Genomic DNA, 23,177 nt, shown 5'->3' with positions numbered 1-23,177 from the left:
ATGAATCCCGAACCCAGAAAGTGATCTTCTGTGGGCGGCTGAGAACTGCAAGAAGTGCTTCAGAGCTCCGCAGAGGGAGGGACCTGGACTGTGCCTGCTAGGTAAGTAATGCAGCTAGGAATATATATTTAAAGCTTCCCCGAAAATCCCCCACCCCAAAAATCAGGGTAGGTCTTATTTTTAGGGTACATCTTATTTTCAGCGAAACAAGGTAGACGTCTGTTGTCCCATACATGGAGCTACTATAATTATAAAGCGGTGGTTACATAAAGGGGTTTTAATATTAGCACCACCATGAATTACGAATTCAATTTTGTAATACCCCTTTTAGAGTGCCCATGTAATCTGCAATATGTTGGCTGCACCGCTCAGCAACTTAGGTCAAAGACTAACAAGCACAGGTCCAAGGCCACTCTCGCCAGGTGTTATTCTACAGCGTTTAGTGGGCGTTTTAAACGCCCGCCAAACGCTGTACTAAGCCTCCATTGATTTCACTGGGGCTCCTCAGAAGAGCATTTTAGCGTGGTGTTTCTAATGTGTGTTAAAATCAAACGCGTGCTATTTTTCGGTGTTTCCGCACTTTTTAAATAGCACATCACATCACCCATTGCAATGATGTGGTGAGTTAAAAACGCTGTCAAAAGCGTTTAAAAACGCCGTTCTAAAATACTGAAAAAACACGGCCACCTGTGTGAGAGAGGTCTAATGCTTCAGAAGGTTTTCTTTAACACAGTATCTCAAGACATGATACTGCCCAACAAGAGTGTAATTAAGGGGTTTGTCCACTAAAGACATTTATACCCTCTCCACAGGATAAGGAATAAATGTCAGTAAATTTGGATTACTGGGGGTCCCAGCAGTCACACGCCCCCCCTGCAGGAGAATCAGCCATCCCAAGATTCATCTGCCTGCTGGTGTGAATGCGTGAATTCTACTACTATGGCATGGAGGAAGATTGATGAGCGCGTCAATTGGTGTTTGCCCCATAAAATTGAATGGAGCTGTGATCACACATGCGCAAAACAGCTCTATTCTGACGGCGGCATTTAAATGAAATCTCTAAGTGTCGTTCAGTTGTCATAGTAGCCTAGGGCTTTCAGAAGGTACCCAGGGCCGCCACATATTTCTGCCTATTTGCGACATCCGGTACCATGTATGGAGTGGTATTGACTCCTGATGCCCCTCTTTACAAAACCTGATGTTGGAGGGCATGCATGTAAAGCCAAAAGAATCAAGGGGTTAAACTTGATGCTTACTGAAACCAAGTACCTTGTCAATTTTTTAATTAAAAAAAAAAAAAAAAATCTAATCTCTTTTTATTATAGAGCAATTTAGTTAACGTTACAAAATACACAGTCAGGGATAAACTCACAAGTCTCTACAAACAGTGAGGTGCAAGAAACAAAGCTTGTGTTACAGAAAGTATATACCAGTTGCTACGGGTACAATTACATGTAAAAAGATCTTATCAGTCAGGACCTAAATAGGGAGTCCAGCAGCTCTGCCCACTCAAGGCCAACAGGTAGAATACCATGAACCATCTCTAATGATAGTGAAGTCAAACCAATGAGCCATAGGTTAACATAGTAACATTGTCTTCATTTGGCCTAACGAACAATGTCCATCTAGTCCAGCCTGTCTATCCTACTGTGTTGATCCAGAGGAAGGCAAAAAACCCCAACAGCAGAAGCCAAATCGCCCCTTTGGGGGAAAAAATTCCTTCCCGACTCCCTAATGGCAATCAGACTGTTCCCTGGATCAACCCCTAATAGTTCCTACCTGCCTGTATACCCGGATTGACACTTAACCTAAGATTTATATCCTGCAATGTCCTTCTCCAGAAAGACATCAAGTCCCCTTTTAAACTCCTCTATGGATTTTGCCATCACCACGTGCACAGGCAGAGAGTTCCGCAGTCTAACTGCTCTTACAGTAAAGAACCCCTTTCTATGTTGGTGATGAAACCTGCTTTAATTGCAAAACCACAAGATAACACTGTAGAGTTCATCCTTATTCAGAATGGTCTTATGGACACGTTATAGATTGAATTAGGTCATTGGCTAGAAGACTATCCAGGGTGCAATAAAAATGAGGGTTAGGGGGCCTGATGAATGTGTGTTATGTTCGGCATATTTATGATTAGAAAGTCAACAGGAATCTTCAATGGACTCCAAGATTTCCTGATAGAAAGTTAAGGTGCATTTAGACATAATGATTATTATTTCGAACGAGCGAAAGTGAACGATAATCATTTGGTCTAAACGTGACCCAACGACTCGTTAGCTTCTCGTTCGATGTCTAGTTTCAGCCTACAGAAGTGTGTCAGGAATGGTATCATCTCTCCCTAATGCTGCTTTCCAATCGTTATTATTTAATGTCTCAAATTGACTTGCAGGAATGCCGCCATCCAATAGGTGGTGCTGCAGAGATCTTGCTCCATCTTCTCATTTGCATATTTCCCAGAGGAGTATGCACAGCCTTATACGTCTCCTCAGACCCCTTCTAGGTGCTCTTTAAGAAGAAACAATACCCTTCTGACCCATATTCTTACAAGAAACACACTTTAGACCCAACCGATTTATTCACAAAGTGCTAGCATATAACCCAGTCTCAAGAGGAGTGTCAATTTTGATTTATACCACAACTACAGCACATGAGGAGCATATTTTAATGGAGACAACCACGTGCAAGAGCAGTCAGTTCTCCATTGAAGCCAATACTAGCTGCCGGCCACTTTGCATCAGCAAAAGTGAGTCAAGAAACTTCTAGTTTATCCGTAAATCAGGAATCTTTGTCATATCCTGTGGATATGCCATCAATGCTTTATATAGGAAAACCTCTTCAACCACATCGACTGAAGGCTCTACAGTTTTTATCCAAGCCATCATATTTGCCATAGACAGAACAGATCTCTGACCGGTCATCCAATAGTCAGACAGCATTCCCGTTTTACCTGCGCCCTCTTGTAGTTGAATGCGTCCTTTTCCCGGCTTGAGCTATTTTCTATAATTTCTACCCGAAGGTCTTGCAGCTTTTTTTGCGACAGCTCCAGCTGAACACGCAGCTCCTCCGCTTGTTGTGAGGCCTCCATTGCCTAGAAGAGGATAAACGTATGTTTGGTAATCATGGAATGAGAATGAGCGACAATGGTACAAAGAAGCGAACATCAGCCGATAATCTCATGTTCTCTCTAGCACGCCTGAGGAGCAGCCAAAGATTAAAATGCATCTATGCCACATCTCCCCGCAGCTCAGCAATGAGTCCATCTTCAGTAAACGTCAGGAACGTTGGCACAAAATAATGAGGAAGAGGTATTGAGAAAAGCCAAGGAAAGCAGGCAAAATCCAAAGGCGCACGGCGGGCCGTCCCTTTATGAAGTGACCAGGGGAGATCTTAAAAGGGACACTTTTTTTTTTAAACCGCAAAGCGCTCCATTCATTAAGCCTGTTCTCTCTAGTGGGAATATTAAATACATAATCAGCTAGTATTACTTCTTCTGTTCTCTCCCTTAACCCCTAAGGCCTCATGTCCACGGGGAAAATCAGGCCCGCCGTGGATTCTCCATGCAGAATCCGCAGCGGGTCCCTCTTTTCCCAGGGACATGAGGCTGAAAATAAAATTAAACTCACCTGTCCGGACACTGCGGATCTTCTCTCAGTCGCGGCCAGATCTTCTTTCTTCGGCCCGGTGGATGTGCTCGGCACACCGGCAGTGTGCCGCACGCATGCGCCGGGCACGTCCGCCGGGCTGAAGAAAGAAGAGCCGGCCGCCATGGAGGGAAGATCCGCAGCGTCCGGACAGGTAAGTTTTAATTCATGTACGGGTCTCCCGCAGATCCGGACGGCTTCCATAGAAGCCTGCGGGAGCCGTCCCCGCGGGAGACCCGCACGAAAATGGAGCATGTCGCGTTTTTTTTCCCGCACGCGGATCCGCTCCTGAAAGGAAAAATGACATCCGCAGGTATTTAACTACCTGCGGGTGTCCAGTGCATCCCTATGGGGCGCGGATCCGCGTGCGGGAAAAAACACTGCAGATTTTTATCCCGTGGACATGAGGCCTTAACGAAACAGGACGTACACAGTCCCATCCCCTGCGTTCAGGCTAAAACCTCTCCGTGCAGTGCAGGTGCCGACTGTTTCTCACAGCTGACACCCGTGGTAATGCTGATCGTGCCTGTTAACCCGATAAATGCTGTAAGTTCTGACAACAGCATTTACATCTCCCAATTACTTTTGCAAGGTCCAACTTGTGGCCTTCTTAACGCCTCAACATTGCCATGGCTGATTTCTCATCAAACCATGCCTGTGGCGTGACTTGATAGAATGTCGCGGTATAATGTAATACTACGGTATCCTTACGGGGTCAATGATGAAATTACATGGACTGTTCTACACAGGAAGGCACAGAAATTGCTGATGATTAGAAGCTCCTGGCACATAGTATATTCTTCATGACTGTACATTTAGCTTATTTAGGTTAAAGGAGATGTCCCGCGCCGAAACGGGTTTTTTTTTTTTTAACCCCCCCCCCCCCGTTCGGCGCGAGACAACCCCGATGCAGGGGTTAAAAAAACCACCCGCACAGCGCTTACCTGAATCCCGGCGGTCCGGTGACTTCAATACTTACCGCTGAAGATGGCCGCCGGGATCCTCTATCTTCGTGGACCGCAGCTCTTCTGTGCGGTCCACTGCCGATTCCAGCCTCCTGATTGGCTGGAATCGGCACGTGACGGGGCGGAGCTACACGGAGCTACACGGAGCCCCATAGAGAACAGCAGAAGACCCGGACTGCGCAAGCGCGGCTAATTTGGCCATCGGAGGCCAAAAATTAGTCGGCTCCATGGGAACGAGGACGCCAGCAACGGAGCAGGTAAGTATAAAACTTTTTATAACTTCTGTATGGCTCATAATTAATGCACAATGTATATTACAAAGTGCATTATTATGGCCATACAGAAGTGTATAACCCCACTTGCTGCCTCGGGACATCTCCTTTAATATATAAGCAGACGATAATTCTACTGTCCTCTTCACAGGCAGAGATGGTACTGGCTCTAGCTGGTCATATTATGCTGTGCTGATGCATCATGGGATTGCTACCACAGCATAGGGGAAGAGAAATAAGGGTGTTAATCTAAAAGATCAAGATGGCGTTTGACAAGTATCAGACCAGAGGCGGAACTGCAGGGAATACAATGTAATATACATAGGAGACATGTGGAGATCGGCAGGCATCTCACCGGTGAGACCCCCAAGATCAATACGTTATCCCCTATCCTGTGGATAGGGGATAACTTATTATTCTGGTAAAACGTCTTTTAAGAAGTTGCGAGATGAATGTATTGTCATTACCTTGCGTTTACTGAGATCCAGCGCTTGTGTGCGCAGAGTCAGCTCCTTCTCCCCTGTGGTAATGCTGCTCTGTAAAAGATGCTCCTTCTCCTCCAGCTTTCGCAGTACCTGTAGCTGAGCATCCACCTGGAATCACAAGTAGCTTGAGACACAGCAGAAGATCCAGCAGTTTCTTAAATATGCATCATTGGTCAGATACAGTCTCCAAGATAGCACTTAACAATTCCCCATTATGTCCAAAGATAGCCACAAGGTGCAAACACCAGGCCCTTGCTTTGATGACACAGGAACACTAAGTGGATTGCCATCTGTTTGAACCAATGATAAGAAAAGTAAATTGGACTATATGTTGCATTGTATAGAGATGAAAGGATATCTTGAAGTCGCCATTTCTGGTGGCTGCTCTAAACACACTATACCTGTGTACGCAGGGTGAGCAGTTGGTCTGCTAGTTCTTCCTTCTCCTCTTTGAGAAGTTTATGGATCTGGTTGGATTTGATCCTTTCAGACATCAGCTTGAAGTTGGCGTCATCTTTCTCCCTCAGCTGCTGCATCAAACGGATATTCTGCTCCTGCATATCTTCAAATGCCTGGCCTGTGACGTCCATTTCTGAGAGCAAAGCCTCTTCCTCCTGACAGGAGACAATGTACATATTAATACTAATTCCCAATGGAAAGCTGACGAAGTGGGTTAACAGAGGAGGGTCCTGATTGGGGAACCTTCCTCTATTAGCGAGAATGGGTATCAGTTACAGCAGTACACATCCATTGATTATACAGACATCCTATTAAGTTTCAATGGCAATCACGTAATGCTTCACTTTTCTGGAAGTGCCGCAGGAAAATTGAACACTTTCTGCCAGTTTCCCCAACAGATTACAGCTGATTGCTGGGAGTCCCAACAGTGGGACTCCTCAGGGTTCCCTTGTAACAAAACAACATTTTATAAAAGGGGACAAGTGATAACTCCAGTTGTCCACAGTCAATAACTATGTTTTACATCATGGTGCAGCTATGCACTCACTTGTTTGGCCGTGGACAATCTCTTCTGCAAAGCCTCTGTCTGTTCCTCTGCTGCTCTCATTCGGCGCAAAGCATCCTCATCCGCCATTTTTTTGCTGTCCCTGCGTTCTCTCTCTTCTAGTTCTCTGTGCCGCAGGCGAAGTTCTTCCAGCTTATAGGGGGAAGAAGAAAAAAAAAAAAAAAAAAAAAGATAGACATGATATATCCAAATATTCTGATCAAGATGTTGTAACAGAATTATTTTCCCCTTTACTTCTGCTTTGCTCTTCCTTTCTGCCGTCATCAGTTGCACCTTATCCCTTTGCTCTTTGGGTGCAGAACGATACATATCCAAGAGCAGCTTCATGTCTCGCAGAGACTCCTGGACTCGCCTAGTACAATAAGACATAGAAGATCAATAACACTTAGAAACCAAATACATTGCATGGTTACAGAAGGCTCTATTTAAACCAAAGTTTGTGATTTTCCTCCTGGGGACTATATAAATAAATTGATAACTGGGTGTAACCATTCCCCTTGTTAAATAGGAGCTGCGATGTGCTCACGTCAGTTGGGTCACCTACATAGATTGCAGCTCTGCTGACTCCAACGATGTCTCTCTTTCCCCCTCTTCTTAGTTTGCACAGCTATGAATGTGTCAAGTAGGCATCCCTACTGCTCACTCAATCCAAGTTGCCAAACTTGATTGACAGTGAGCAAAGGGAACCTCTCGCCCAACACATTCACACAAACTAAGAGCCCGTATGTAGGAACAGGACAGTAAAGAGACATCACTGTAGTTACCGGGGACGTAACTGCAAAGCAATGCAGCAGGGCCTGCTGACACGAGAGGTCCTGTTTGAAGGTGCTTGTCACTACACACTATCCAACCAGTGCTAATAGGATTAGACTGTGTACAGACAGACCCCATGGATGAGGGGGAACAGTCACATCCAGTTGATAATTTATTCATTCATTTCCAGGAGTAATAACTGAGCAACGGGACATTGCACCGTTCTAAGAAAAGATGTTAGAGAATTTGTGCTCCATGGAGAACTGTCTGACATAGGTCACAATACAATGGGTAAAAGACAAGACTCTTTAGACTCACTTTAGTTCAGCCTTCATCTGTTTAACACTTTCTGCATCCTTGCGTTTGGTGTCTGGTTCATGTTTTGACTTCTCCTTAGAGCTGTCTCCTCGGTCTTTCTCTCTCCCACGCTCCCGCTCCCTTTCCCGTCTGTCTCTCTGCTGCGGTTGTGCTTGTACTTCCTCCTCCTCCCGTTTTAGGACCGGCTCTGGCTGCGATGAGGCTGGTGTTGGAGGAGCACTTTCTTCAGGCTCTGGCTTTATTTCAATAGTTTCTTCTTTGGGCTCCTCCACACTGGACTGTGAGGCTGGCAAGAAGAGACCGCTGCTACTGCGAGAACGCATCTAAAAGACAGAGGGAGTATTGTCATGCCGTCCACGCACTGGTAATCTCTACCTGTCACCCTCCTTCACTTACCTTGTTGATATCTCCTTGGATTTCCCGCAGACGCCTCTTGTACCGCAGTACCTCACCCTTTAACTGATGATTGTGGTTTTGTAGGCTACTAATTAAATGTCTCATTTCCCGATTAATAGGACCTAACAAAAAGAGAAATAATATATATCTTAAAAGGGTTATGCCAGCATACACATATGCAGTATATTGCTAGGATATACCCTCAATGTCCAACTGGTAACATAGTATGTAAGGCCAAATGAAAACAATGTCCATCTAGTTCAGCCTGTTTATCCTGCTATGTTGTTGTTCCAGAGGAAGGCAAAAAAAAAAAAAAAACAAGAAGCAGGAGCCAATTAGCCCATTGGGGGAAAATTCCTTCCCGACTCCCTAATGGCAGTCAGACCCCTAATAGTTCCTACCTGCCTGTAAACCCAGATTAACAATTAACCTAAGATTTATAACCTATAATATCCTTCCGCTCCAGAAAGACATCAAGTCCCCTTTTAAACTCCTCTATGGATTTTGCCATCACCACGTCCTCAGGCAGAGAGTTTTACAGTCTCACTGCTCTTACAGTAAAGAACCCTTTTCTGTGTTGGCGATGAAACCTGCGTTCTTCTAGACGTAGCGGATGCCCTCTCATTACCGTCGTAGTCCTGGGTATAAACAGATCATGGGAGAGATCCTTGTATTGTCCGGTCATGTATTTATACATTCTTATTTGGTCGCCCCTTAGCCGTCTTTTTTCCAGGGTAAATAACCCCAATTTTGATATAGTGGGAGGATAATGTTCTCGTCCCTCGCCCCTATACCTCTTTTAATGCACCCCAAGACTTTATTAGCTTTTGCAGCAGCTGACTGGCATTGGTTACTCCAATTTAATCTACAATCCCCTAGTACCCACAGGTCTTTTTCCATATCACTTTTTCCTAGCGGTACCCCATTTAGTGAATATTGGTAACATCCATTCTTGCTGCCCATGTGCATAACCTTACATTTATCAACATTGAACTTCATTTGCCATTTTCCTGCCCAAGCCCCCAGGTTATCCAGGTCCGTTTGTAGCCGCACATTGTCCTCCGTTGCATTGATTATATTGTATAATTTTGTGTCATCTGCAAATATTGATATTTTGCTGTGCAGCCCCTCTATCAGGTCATTGATAAATATATTGAACAGAATGGGGCCTAATACTGAGCCCTGTGGCCCCCACTAGCGACGTGGCCAATCAGAGTACGGACCATTTATTACCACCCTCTGCTTTCTATCTCCGAGTCAGTTCTTTACCCAGATACACACGTTTTCACCCAGACCAAGCTGTCTCATTTTATATATCAGCCTATTATGCGGCACGGTGTCAAATGCTTTAGAGAAGTCCAGATATATGAAATTAATAGACTCTCCCAGGTCCAGCCTAGAGCTTACTTCATCGTAGAAGCTGATCAGATTGGACTGACATTATCAACCCTTCATGAAGCCATGCTGGTGAGGAGTTATTCCGTTGTTCTCCTTGAGGTACTCTTCGATGGCGTCTCTCAGAAACCCCTCGAATATTTTTTCAGTTACTAAAGTGAGACTTACCGGCCTGTAGTTACCAGGCTCTCTTTTGGTCGCCTTTTTGTAAATTCGAACCACGTTGGCAATGCGCCAATCCAGTGGTTCAACCCCGGTCTTGATAATATCCATAAATATTAGGTACAGTGGCCTAGCTATCACATCACTTAGTTCCCTTAGTACCCTTGGGTGTATTCCATCTGGGCCGCGCGATTTATCAATTTTAATCTTCTTTAACCGGTTCCGCACTTCCTCCTGCGTTAGGTATGAGATATTTTGTGAGGGGTTTATTTTATTCCCCTGTATCTCGTGTGGCAATTCCTTTTCATTCGTGAATACGCTTGAAAAGAAACTATTTAATAGGTTTGCCTTTTCTCCATCATCTTCAATGATTTGTTAAAGGGCCAGTGCTCTCAGTGCAAATCCTTTTGCTGTTAATATAGTTAAAAAATAGTTCCGGGTTGTTTTTGCTCTCTTTGGCGATCAGTGTTTCAGCCTCCTCCTCAGCAGTTTTGATCTTATCTTTGCATATTTTGTTTTTTTCCCTGTACGAGTTTAGCGCTTCTTCGCTGCCTTCTTGCTTTAGTAACTGGTGGATGACCCACTGCTTAGACAACCGCTGGTCACGAGGACTGCACAATGCCACGTCACCTTCTGCCAGTCCTTACACTTTTCCAAGTGGCCAGCTAATAGCTACATTGGTCTGACTGTGCAGTCTTCGAAGGAGGCTGGTAAGTGCCACTTCATTCTAGTGATCATGAGGGGGGTCACAAAAGTCAAACCGTTGCAAATTATATAATCGGCGACATATCAATACCATACGACCCCAATCTCTGTCATGAGACAGGAGCCAATTCCTTTACTTTTTACCTGTTGCATATAGAAATACTAAAGAACTCCACTCAGTATCTGAATATAAAGACGTGGATTTTCAGTGATTTCTCCCCACACACACTGTTGAGGTTGCCATGAGTTTGCCCTTTATTTGGTCATCAGGCCTCAGACCTGCTCATCATCAAGATGCAACAGCTCCAAGCTAGAGACCTCATGAAGCACATCAAACTTACCAGCCTGTTCATTGGCAGCAAGAGTCTGTTCAAACTCTATCCTGAGCATCTCGTACTCCTTCCTTACTTGAGCAAGAGTGTCTTCCAGCTGAATCACCTCTGTTCGTACTTTCTTCTGAAGAGACACCTCGTCCCTCTGAAAGACAATAGAGGAGAGAAGACCTCAGTCTCTGTAGCAGAGGACACAGAGAAAAGAAGATCAGGGGAAAGAAACAGGAGAAGAAGAGTACAAAGTTCTGTAGATTTCAACTGAAAATAAACCAGACATATAGAGACCATATAATGAAGGCTCAGACATCACAGATGGACTCCTACATCACTGGATTGTGTTGCTGGTTAGGGTGGTTTCACACTTGCGCTGGGGGTCTCCACTTTCCTGCTTCGCATGAATAATGGTGTCCACACAGAAGAAAAAGTGCTACGTGCAACGTTCTTTCTAGCAGTATTTGCAGCCGGATCTGCGACAGAACCTCTGGTCGCAGGTTTCCAACACAGATGTGAAACCGGCCATACAAATCCCAAGCTCGTGCTATCCTACACCAAGGCCCCCTGCACACAGTCATATTTGCATTGCGGAATCCGGGCCCGGCAACTGCCACTGCATTCTGCAGCAAATACCTTCCATAGCATGCGTTTTTTCCTGCCCACAAGCGGAAATCAATTGCGATTTTCCACTCACGGGGAACGGGGGAGGGATAAAAAAAAAAATTTAAATTAAATAAAAAAATCACAGCATGCTCTATTTTTGTGCGGGCTACATACTACATATGGACGGCTTCTAATGAAGTCAATGGAAGCCATCCGTCCCGCGGCCTTTCCACAATCATTTCAGAAAGGTCGTGGGACCCGCATCATCGCCTAGCGACGGCACAAGTAAATCTGTTCTGCGCATGTGTGCCGGCCTGCATATCCGCAGCACAGAAGAATGACAGATACGCAGAGGTCACTGGCCTAGCACAGGGTTAGATTCTTGTGCAGGATCCTGCATCCAGAATCCGACCTAGTCTTGTGCAGGCGGCCTAAAGATTGCCGCTTGCAGATTCCACTATCCGCTGGACATTTGCAGTGAGGCAGAAATAAGTCTATTTTATTTTTAAAGCCAGCACTATCGCCCCTGCCGTTTAACCCATTTACGACCAGCCACTGTATATATACGGCGGCTGGTGCTGGGCTTAAAGGACCACCGATCGTAAAAATACGGCGGTGCTCTAAGCCTCCTGCCTCTGCAATCAGTCAGAGGCAGAAACAGGTTATCAGCTGTTAGTGACAGCTGATAACCCAGAGCACAAGGCAGGAGGGGCTTTTAACCCTTCCTGCCTTCTGCTTCCCCGATATACAGTGCTCAATGAGCACTGTATGGGCAAAGTGAAAGTAAGAAGTTCTTTCACTATGGGAGCCCCGGGGGGGTCATGTGACCTCCTGGGATTCCCTGCTATGCAGAGCTGGAGGGTCAGACTTAGACCCTGGCAGCTCTGCAGGTGACTAATGTCACCACAGGGGTTGCTATCCCCTGCAACTGGTGATCCTATGGACGCCCCAGCTACAGTGGGAAAGTGTCAAATAAAGTTAAAAAAAAAAAGTGAATGTCCCCCAGAGGTCTTATATGACGTCTTGGGGGACACAGATAGTAAAAAACATAATTCCATACATAAGTAAAACAAAATAACAGAATAAAACAACAATACATACATAAGAAAGAGAATAACACAAAGCAGACGCCAACAAAAACAGTTGCCGTATGCGCCCTGTGAACCAAAACCATACATACTATATATCAAAACGTCCGAAATAAATAGAGGAACCCATTCCCATACTTTATTTTAGTGTAAATATAAAAATACGTTTTTTTTTTAAAACTATAAATGTTAAAAAAAAAAATCATTTTTTTAGCATTTTACCCCCAATAAAACTAAAAAACGGAAAAAAAAGTCAGTGAAAAAGATATTTAAAAAATAGTCCTATATGTCACGGAAAAAAAAACGCAGCAAAAATAATTTTGGTAGCTAAAGGAAAAAAAATAGAGCAGTAAAACCGCCACATGGGTAAAATCCCTAAAAAGTGTCTGGTCCTTAAGGTACAAAACAGCCTGGTCCTTAAGGGGTTAATGCAGCAGATACGCGCCAGCACTTTATACCCATGTGTATACAAATACACATCTCCACTTAACGTGTATTAGAGACGCTAATTGTTTTCCTTGCAGATTTAATGCATTACAAGGTTTAGAGCTTCCTGTATTAGCAGGCAGATTAGTTGAATTTAGTGAACTCACCTCAATGAGCTCCAGCTGACGCTGGTGATTGCCACGTGTTCCATGTAACAGGGAACGCGCCTCATCCAAATGAGCTTTCAACTGAAGAGACTCATTATACAAGACGGAGAACTGAGATTGCATGCAGCGATATTCTGGAGACAGGCGGACGTTTTCCTCCACGGCATTTGCCAGCAAAGCCTGATGGTAAAAGACAAAGTAACTGGCAATTCAACAGATGTCCTACCTGCATGCCCCAACTACACTTCCCCAATAAGTAATCAACTAGGCAAACTTCAATAATCATGTCTCCTATGGCTTGAGAAGAAATAATGTGACCAGCAGGTGGCAGCATAGCAATAGACAAGAAACAAAAACTGGGGAAAAGAGTTCAGCCATTTCTGGGAAACATCATCACATTTTGATGCAACCCATAGCAAATGCATGAACTCAAATGGGCAGGATTACATGACTACTCCAGCAAGCCATCCGTTGGGTCTACTAGTCAATAAAAATGGCTAGCTTGCCTCAGCTGTGGATAGTGATGAAGGGTCACCTGACAAACTACATAGTAACGATCCCATTTCATTTTGAGGCTCCTTGTAAAAATAAGTAACAGCACTCAAAGTTACAGCAAATGCTGCTGCATCTAGTAGCAAGAGTCGCCCTTTACAGAGAACATGGCCACTTATGCCCTTACATAAAAATATTCGCGAAGCTAGATGCAAAGTCATTTGTGCAGCAATGAAGCCTTAAAGAGGTTGTCCCACGAATTAAAGTTAAGCTAAGTACTTCTGTATGGCCATATACATGCATTTTGTAATATACATCGTGCATGAAATATGTGCCATACAGAAGTTATATACTTACCTACAGGGGGGGCCCCCCCGTGTTGGCGTCCCCGTTGTCCTGGCGCCGACCAAAGTCCTCTTCTCCCCGCTGGAACAGTCGCAACTGCGCAGTAGCTTTCTTCTGTCTTGTGGACGCTGCGAGCTGACTCCTCCCTCGGCTGAACACCCTCCTCCCTCCTGCACGTGGTGCCGAGCAGCCAATGAGGTGGCTGGAATCGGCAGTGCATACATGCCACCAGAGCGGAGAGCAGGAACAGAAAGGTGCCCGCCTACCGTGATGACGTCATTGGGAGTGCGCACGTAGCAGCAGACCACTCGCGGTGCACCATGGGAGAAGACCCGAGGCGCCATCTTGAAAAGGAAAATTCTCCCAATGAACAAAAGCTGCTACAGGTTAGTGTGCAGCACTTATGGAAACGGTTTTAGTGTTGATTTAATGCCCTTTGCTAGCTAGGGCGACTGGGCAAAAAAAAATAAAATGTACTTTTACCGCAGGACAACCCCTTTAAGAAGAATACATTAAAAGTTACCTGAAGCCCGGGAAAACAAGATCGACGAATACACTGCGGAGACAGCCCTCCCAAGCATAATAGGAGAGGACAGAGAAACCCTGGAGATGGACTTCACTGCAGAAGAGATTAGTGAAGCTATCAAGGCCTCGCCATCGGGAAAGGCCCTTGATCCGGACGGGTTTACTTCCGTGTTCTTCAAGCAGTTCTGGGAAATTCTGACACCCATTCTGAGAGACACGTTCAACCAAATCTCGCCATTGACCCCATTCCCCTCTCAGTCACTCATGGCCCACATTACGGTGCTCCCCAAGCCGGGTAAAGACCCGGGGCTATGCCCCAGCTATCGCCCTATCTCGCTCATCAACCTAGACATCAAGTTGTTTTCCAAAATTCTAGCAAATAGGCTAACCCCTATCTTGCCAGCCCACATACACAACGACCAAGTGGGTTTCATAAAAGGACGAGAAGCTAGAGACAATACCAACAAGACTCTCTTGCTGATTAGTCAGGCTAAGCAATTGTCGCAGCCATTTTGTCTCCTCTCAGTGGACGCAGAGAAGGCCTTTGATCGTGTTAGCTTTCTGCGTTCCTCCCTGCCGAAGTTGGGTTTGGGGCCTAAGTTCCTGAACTGGGTCTTCGCACTGTATTGGAACCCGTCGGCGAGAATCCGCGTGAAAGGCCTACTGTCCGACCCAGTACCTATTAGGAACGGGACAAGACAGGGATGCCCACTGTCCCCTCTTCTCTACGCCATTGTCATGGAGCATTTGGCTGTGGCACTGCGAGACAATCCCAACGTACGTGGTTTGCAGATCGGGGCACAGACCTGCAAGGCGGCCCTATATGCAGATGATCTTTTATTATTTGTCTCCCAGACGCGGATTTCGTTCCCAGCGATTCTTCAGGAGTTTTCCAAATTTGGGCGTCTACGCAATTTTAAAGTAAACCTTCACAAGTCCGAAGCCATGAACATATCCCTCCTGGCTGCGGAGGTGGCCCATCTAGCAGAGCAATTTGAATTCAAATGGCAAGCAACCTCCATCAAATACCTAGGGGCACATATTGCAGCGGACATCTCCTCCTTATACCATCTGAATTATGTTCCCTTACTTGAGAAAGTGACACGGGAACTGGATGGGTACGCCGCCAAACAATTGAGCTGGTTTGGACGAGTAAATCTCTTAAAAATGGATGTGACCCCCAAGTTTCTATACCTCTTCCAGACATTGCCAATTAAACTCCCTATGCAGTTTTTTAAACAGGTCCAGCGGGCGTTCCGTAGATTAGTGTGGGGAGGCCGGAATAACCGCATCAGCTACCGGATCATGTCCCGTACAAAGTCGAGGGGAGGGGTGGGTTTACCCGACCTCAAAATTTACTATTCAGCCGCGATCCTCACAAGGCTTTTGGACTGGCATCATCATGCCGGCTCGAAACAGTGGGTGGACCTAGAAAAGGCGTTGGTGTGGCTGCAAATACACATACTGCCATGGATCTCCTTGGGGGATAGGCCCGAGGCTCTTCCCCATACACCCCTGACCATAAACTGCCTCGACGTGTGGGATAGGCTGACAGCTAGAGGTGATGTTGCAATCCGCAGGGGGGCACTGACCCCCATATTCCACAACCCCGCATTCCCACCGGGACAGGAGAAGCAGAGCTTCCTTGGCTGGAGAGAGGAGGAGGACACAAGGTGCTGTCAGATATCGGGTCCAGCGGGCCTCCCATCATTCAACGACTTACAGGCGTCCCGACCAGATCTGAAAGTACAGTGGTTGGAGTACCTCCAACTGTCCTCCTTCTGGAGGGCTCGGATGGGGTCAAATCGCCTCGGGGATCCCGCCGAACCGATTGAAAAACTATTCTTACAAACCAGCCCCCCTACTCGTGCCCTCTCGAACATTATATTAGGGAGGCTCACACAGGGTCTTCCTCATTACACCAAGGGGTGGGAGAGAGACTTGTCTTCGGAGCTGCAGGACTCTGATTGGGAGAGAGCATTCACGTTCGCACACAGACTACCCCTGGCCTGCGTGGCGCAGGAGAAAAACTTTAAGCTCCTCTCTAGGTGGTACAGATGCCCAGATCTGATTCACCGCATATTTCCATCGGTGCCTGATGATTGTTGGAGATGTGGGGTCGGGCGTGGAACCATGCTGCACATCTGGTGGGAGTGTCTGCTTATACAGCCATTTTGGAAGACGGTCTTCGAACTATTCAAGGGGGTGTCACGCAGCACAGTGGATGGCACTCCGCAAATGGTGCTGCTCTCAATCATCCCTGGTTCCTTTGCCGCGATTAAGAAGGGTCTTCTGCGACATTTCCTCACTGCAGCCAGGGCCGTTATTCCACGCCACTGGCGAAGTGGCGTCACCCCTTCAACTATAGAATTCATTCAAGAGCTGAACCACCTGATGTACATGGAGGAGCTGGGGGATGAGGGCTCTGGAGCCGAGAGCTCAGGCAGGCGTGCATGGTCAGTATGGAATGAATTCCGTGACTCAGCTGAGTTTCAGAATATTACGGGGTGGTGAGGCGACAAGTTGCCCCAGGGCTGCGGGAAGTTATGATGCAGATCTGATCCCTGGATTGTTAACCTACGAGGGCTGGGTGCCCTTGCACCCTCTCCCTTCCTGTCTTCTTATTGCCGGTACCTCCCCCCTCCTCCTCTTTCTCTATCCCTCCCCCATTATCTGCGTGTACTCTAGGTTTTCTTGTGTCCTTTTTTTTTTCTATGTGTTTTTTCTCTTTTTTGTACTGGTTGCCGTAGATATTTTAAAACTGGACGTTGTGTTTTATTCTATTATTATCCGGTTTTCCTGGATTACGTGTAACCATGGGTTCAGTATCCGAAGGACTCGCTGCCAAAATACGAATACCAAAGGGGTGTCAGTTGATCACCGAGCAACTACGAGTCCGGTCACATTTTGGTGTGATTTATCATTGTTATAGCCCTTATATTAATGCAGCAGTCCTGCGAGACTAGCTACTTGTTATATTTGTTTTGTTATTACTGTGAAAATTTGATAAAAGCTTTAATAAAAACATATTAAACATAAAAGTTACCTGAAGTTCCTGGTTCTCTAGCGTCACGTCCTGCAGATCTTGTCGCAATTTGTCCAATTCCTGCAGGCGGTTGACTGCAAGTTCCTTATTCATATCAACTTCTGAGGTCATCTCTTCAAACTGCAGTAAAACATGGAATATCATAAAGGAGAAATCTAGAATATCAACGACTGAAAAAGGTCCAGAAGCCTGGGAAGGAGTATACAAGAAGGCAGGTCTTCAGGGATGGAAACCATACAAAAAGGGCTGAGATCTGGAAGGATTGCAATATTCTGGTACACACCCTGTGTCAGATTTCCAGAGGTCTGGGGACAGTGGGCTGTGTGTGTTAATGTATGTGTGTGCGCCATTGCAACTGTTTTTTTTTTTTCTTTGCTCCATCACACATAGATCACTTTTGCAAACAGTCTTGATTAAAAATCTCTTAGGCCTCATGTCCACCGGGACAGATCCGCAGCGGGTCACTTGCACGCGTGATCCGCGCCCCATAGAGATGCATTGGACACCCGCAGGTAATTAAATACCTGCGGATGTCATTTTCCCCTGAGGCGCGGATTGCGTGTGCGGGAAATCACCCACAGCACGCTCCATTTTAGTGTGGGTCTCCAGCGAGGACAGCTCCCGCAGGCTTCTATTAAAGCCTATGGAAGCCGTCCGGATCCACGGAACACCCGCAGCTGAATTCCTGCTCTCTGGTGCGGGAGAGCAGGAGCTAAAAAAAAAACAAAAACAAACACATCCACCAGGCCAAAGAAAGAAGATCCGGCCGTGACGGAGGGCAGATCCGCAGCATCCGGACAGGTGAGTTATGCTTATTTTTAGGCCTCATGTCTGAGGGAAAGGAGGGACCAGCTGCAGGATTCTGCCTAAAGAATCCGCGGCGGGCCTGATTTTCCCCGTGGACATGAGGCCTTACGGTTTTTGCGTATACAACTTCTATACAGACCGCCATGGTGATGCAACTGCTACACCATACTTACCGACTACATCTAGCTCGATTGTACATCTACCCTGCTGCTTCCTAAACTCTTCCTGCGTCCGTTAAGGTCGGCATTATTCACACGCAACAGGTAATATATGATGAGTAGCACTCACGTGAAGCTGCTCAGCTCCAGGCCGCTCTCTACTCAGCCGACATGACAGCATGCTCTGTTTTTTGCATATTTGCTGTGTGATCTCTTTACATGTATATAAGCACAGGTGTGCATGTATAGGTTTTATGCCCATAAAGCAGCATGTATGTTCACACTACAATTAGGTTGTTTTCTTGTTCCATCATGGGAAGAGGAAAACAGATTGCTGGATTCATCCTACAACAGAAATGAACAGCGCCCAGGCTTCTGCTCTGCTCTCCAGCATCTGTGCTGGAGGCTCCGATACACATGTAAACCAGGTCCTAAGAGAGCTTTTACACGCACTGGAATATTCACAAGACGCTGTGGACTATTCTGCTGTCAAAATCCGCACTAAAATCCAGATGTCTAACTGCAGATTTTTACAAGGAATTGCTTGCAGAATTAGTCAAATTTTCAAATGTGTGTTAAAATCCAGGTTAGACATGCAGATTCTGGGACGGCTTTTTCCATGAGACAGAATATTCTGCAGTATCTCTTCGAAAATTCCACTAAGTGTGAAGGCGCCCTGAGGCTCAACGGAAAGCGGGGTGTAGCGTCAGATCTGATAGTCCGGTTTTCAAATGATAGTTAATGTCTATGTGATTTTCAGGGGTAAAATTGCTGTTTACAGACAATAATTTGAAACCTACACCAATTTCTGGCTAGTATGAGGTAAACGAAGTTACTTACTATTAATGTTAAATGTGTGTATGTAATGAGCGCTATGTACTAAAAAGTGAAAGTGGATGGGTTTCTCCCACTATGCAAACCGGCGGTCAGGATCCCCTATTACAGCAGAGCTGCAGGGTCCTATTGTCACTATAGGGGTTGTTTTCCCCTATAGCTGGGGCTCCTATGGATGTCAAATAAAAAGAAAAAAAAAATATGTGAATGTCCCCCAGGAGGTCTTATATCGTCAATAGAGAAAAGGTTCAGCTGCTGGCGCGGGCAGGGAGCTACGGGGGAGATCTCTCTCTCCCTCTCCCCGCTGACTGCCGCAACTCACCGCTCCCCCGCGCCGGCACCCGAACCTTTTCTCTCAAGCGGGCAGGTACTCGCTAAGGACAATGCTCGCTCGAGCAATTGCCCTTAGCGAGTATGCTCGCTCATCTCTAATCGTAAATATACTAAATTAAAAAAAATGTTACTAAAATGTTTTTTAGCTTTTTACCACCATTAAAAGTAAAAAAAAAAGGCAATGAGAAAGATATTTTAAAAAATAGCCCTATATGTCACGGGAAACAACCCGCAGCAAGAAACATATTTAATAGCTAAAGGAAAAAAAAAATAAGGCAGTAAAACCCCTAAAAAGCGTCCTTAAGGGGTTAAAGGTTTATTCAGATGGGGCGGTAGAGTCATGTATTTTTAACATACAGTAAAATCATATCAAAATGCTGCAATTTTGCAACAATTTCACAGAACACACAATTTTGACACAACTTTGTAGATCTTGCATTAAAAAAAAAATAAAATATATATATATATATATATATATGACTTGAGCGCACCGTCTGAATACACTCTTATTAACAGATCACCCATCTTTAAAAACAAAATTGCCCAGCTACCTAAGTGCTTCGCTCAGCTGCTGCAAAGGCTTAGAGGAAACACTGACGAAGAGGCGATTTCCAAGGTGACTTTCCTTAAAGGGGTTGTCCCGCGCCGAAACGGGTTTTTTTTTTTCCAACCCCGCATAGGGGTTAAAAAAAGTACACCGGAGAGCGCTTACCTGAATCCCCGCGCTCCGGTGACTTCTTACTTACCTGCTGAAGATGGCCGCGGGGATCCTTTCACTCGGTGGACCGCAGGGCTTCTGTGCGGTCCATTGCCGATTCCAGCCTCCTGATTGGCTGGAATCGGCACGTGACGGGGCGGAGCTACACGGAGCTACACCGAGCCCCATTGAGAAGAGAAGAAGACCTGGACTGCGCAAGCGCGTCTAATTTGGCCATTAGACGGCGAAAATTAGACGGAAACCTCGTGCAACCATGGAGACGAGGACGCCAGCAACGGAGCAGGTAAGTGAAAAACTTTTTATAACTTCTGTATGGCTCATAATTAATGCACAATGTACCTTACAAAGTGCATTAATATGGCCATACAGAAGTGTATAGACCCACTTGCTGCCGCGGGACAACCCCTTTAATTTCTTCGGAATATATGCAAGAGTGGTTATCCCATACTCGTTGGGATGCCTACTGTATGGTCAGCAACATGTTATACAGCCAAAAGCACAAAAACATTCATGGCAAGGATCAAGTATTATTCTAACGTGTGCAAAGTCAGACCACAGAAAATCAGGATTTGCAGAAAATGGCATTTGTTGGATTTAAGTCACTTTGGAAAATCTCTCTTTAGATCTCTGAAGAGAATTTGGAGCCACTTTTTCTCCCAAAATCCCAGTCTGTACATTATAGAGAGGGGAGGAGACAGAAGCACACTGACTGGAGCACTGCAGGACAAAAAGAGAGGGATGATGCACCAGAGAGAATGCCCACTGAACATGAGGATGAGCTCTGAACTTGCAGCTCCACAAGCAGACATATTAGAAAGTGCAAGTTTTGAAAATAAACACAACACTAAATAAATCAGCCAATCCAAACCTTTTGGAGTACACCTACACATCACATGCGCACATTCACTTTATATGCTCCCTGATGTAGTTTACAGATGTACCTGGTAATTTTACACTCTATTACAATTCATTTTCTATAGGACACAAGTCACTTAACACTCTTCAATGAAGTGCAATTGATATGAATGGATTTGGCCATTTCCTATATGTTGACCCTTTCCTGACAACAGGAATGACCCAAGGACTTGCCCAGTACTGAGATAATATGCAAACAACCCGCAAGCCACATTATAGAAAATAATCGGTTAATCAGAGTAATACTTTACTTTCTTAGAATTGATGGTTATTGTTCCTCCATACAAGCTGCTTCCTGCGCCGTACACTTTGTAGCCCTTGGAGTTGACCTGCCAAAAGAATGACTATTAACAAAGCTTCCATAGAAAAAAAAATGCTGCTGCACTCTATTTTTGCAAGATTTAAAAAAGGAAAAGAAAAAAAAAAAAAATACTAGGAAGATTTTTTTTTAAATCTTGGAAAACCCCTTCATCATCATCTCCTCTTACCCTCTCCAGAACCTCAGACAAGTGTCTGTTCAGGCGTTGCTCTCTTTTCCGGACCTTATCAATGTCCCATTGCAAATCTTCAATAAGACCATCCAGCACAGAGACTCGAGATTCTGCATTCTCCAATCGTGTCTGCAACTGACTGAACTGAAAGAGAAAACACAGAATCTAATGTTACTTCAAGCCATGTAAGGCCGGGCTCCAATGAGCGGATTGGAATTGCATATTACACATGTATAATCCGCGGTACATCACTGCGATTCAAATGCATTCATTTTCGCGGTTCCACGTTTTGTTCATTACGCATCATGTTCTATTTTACTGCCTATTACGTGATCGAGCGCTATTGTCCTCTACCTGTGCGTACAAACATAATTACATTGGCGTTTATACTCAACATCACTAAGCGATAAATAGGGAATTTAAAAAAAAATTAAACCAGGCAGATAGCACATGACGTCGTGCGTGAGATACGCTGTCATGTGCAGACAAAAGTCGCTGCCATATGCCGGCTCACACTGCGGTAAAAAGCTGCGCTATACATGCAGCGTTCTACCACACACTTGTGTGAGCCGGGCCAAATGCAACAAGAATGAGTTTAGCATGTAGTTCAAACAGGTCTGCATCACGAGCAATCCACGCTGCTGACATTTTTCTCCACCAGCAGGGTCTTGGGCAGGTAGAACGTTCACTCGCTCAGTAGCAATAAGGGCAGGAGGCCCTCGTACAAAGAAGATGGAGTGGAAGCGGAGGATGGGGAGCTACAGCATTCTAAGGCTTCCCTCACATACACTTTTTTGGGACTTCTAAAAATCTCATGAAAGTCATATTTATACAAGCCGCTTTCTTTTTTTTTTTGTGCAATTCTTGGTCACTCATATTTGACATGCACTTTTTTCCCGCAGGTCTTTTTTTCCATTCCCAATAGAAAAGTATACGAGACAATGTATGGGGAAAAAATAAATATAGCCCCATGTCTAAAGCACCCCATGTTTTGGAGGACATACAAAACTGCTATGAACCCCAAATATGCACCAAAAAGAAGATAAACAACCCCCCCCCCCTGTTTTATCACATCTCATATGGACCTACAGCCGTGCGTGAAACCACCTTTAGGCCCCTCTCACACAGGGTCTTATATACAGCGTTTGCAATGGCAGCTAAAAACGCTGTACCGAGCCTCCATTCATTCAAAAAGGTTTCTCAGACTAGCGTTTCGGCAAAGAACTTCTAACGCACGATGGGAAAATCGCTGTATATTCCATTTTCGTGCACTTGGCGCATTTTTGGACGCCCTGCTTCGCCCATTGCAATGATAGGGGGTGTTAAAAACGCTGTAAAATGCTGCATTTTCACAAACGCCTGTGTGAGAGTGGCCCAACACCGCTGATTATTCCCCAGTACTATACTCCTTCCACATCCTCTTGGTTTATCACAAGCCCTTGTGCAAGGAGGACGGCTTCCCATAGCAGGCTGGTTTCATGCAGTTAAATAAAAGTAAGCTTATAGAAAATGGAAGTAACTTAATTCAAAAGTTTCTAAGTGACAGCCAGTGCCCAGCAGATGCCATGACTGAAACAGGCAGTCTGGGGGCTGGAAGGCAGATGATGCCCACATAACCCAGGCTAATCAATTTGGTCAACTGTGCGCATCAAACTGGACTATCATAGGATTTACTTTTCTTCCTGGTAAAGTCAATGTCCACATTTGACCACGGTGTCATTACTACATCCAATATTTTGTACTGACCAAGCTCTTACAATAGATTCATAGCAATCTAAGCT

The 23,177-nt window shown here is 45.3% G+C and overlaps 1 protein-coding gene across 3 annotated transcripts in view; it reads right to left on the bottom strand.

The window, feature by feature from the left end:
- The window catches only part of RNF20 (ring finger protein 20), a 40,236-nt gene that overhangs the window by 3,872 nt on the left and 13,187 nt on the right, over positions 1-23,177 (bottom strand). For all 3 annotated transcript variants that reach the window (XM_066586433.1, XM_066586431.1, XM_066586432.1), the window contains exons 7-18: positions 21,394-21,540; positions 21,157-21,234; positions 17,141-17,260; positions 12,733-12,912; positions 10,464-10,599; positions 7,861-7,982; positions 7,465-7,787; positions 6,628-6,745; positions 6,376-6,525; positions 5,771-5,983; positions 5,352-5,477; positions 2,954-3,094 (exon numbers count right to left, since the gene is read on the bottom strand). In XM_066586433.1, coding sequence (XP_066442530.1) covers positions 2,954-3,094; positions 5,352-5,477; positions 5,771-5,983; positions 6,376-6,525; positions 6,628-6,745; positions 7,465-7,787; positions 7,861-7,982; positions 10,464-10,599; positions 12,733-12,912; positions 17,141-17,260; positions 21,157-21,234; positions 21,394-21,540 — 1,854 coding nt within the window. The remainder of the gene's footprint in view (positions 1-2,953; positions 3,095-5,351; positions 5,478-5,770; positions 5,984-6,375; positions 6,526-6,627; positions 6,746-7,464; positions 7,788-7,860; positions 7,983-10,463; positions 10,600-12,732; positions 12,913-17,140; positions 17,261-21,156; positions 21,235-21,393; positions 21,541-23,177) is intronic.

The sequence above is a fragment of the Eleutherodactylus coqui genome, chromosome 13, assembly GCF_035609145.1.
Source record: "Eleutherodactylus coqui strain aEleCoq1 chromosome 13, aEleCoq1.hap1, whole genome shotgun sequence".
Classification (NCBI taxonomy): domain Eukaryota; kingdom Metazoa; phylum Chordata; class Amphibia; order Anura; family Eleutherodactylidae; genus Eleutherodactylus; species Eleutherodactylus coqui.
Note: the sequence above shows the minus strand (reverse complement) of the source record. Positions and strands in the feature narration are given on the sequence as shown.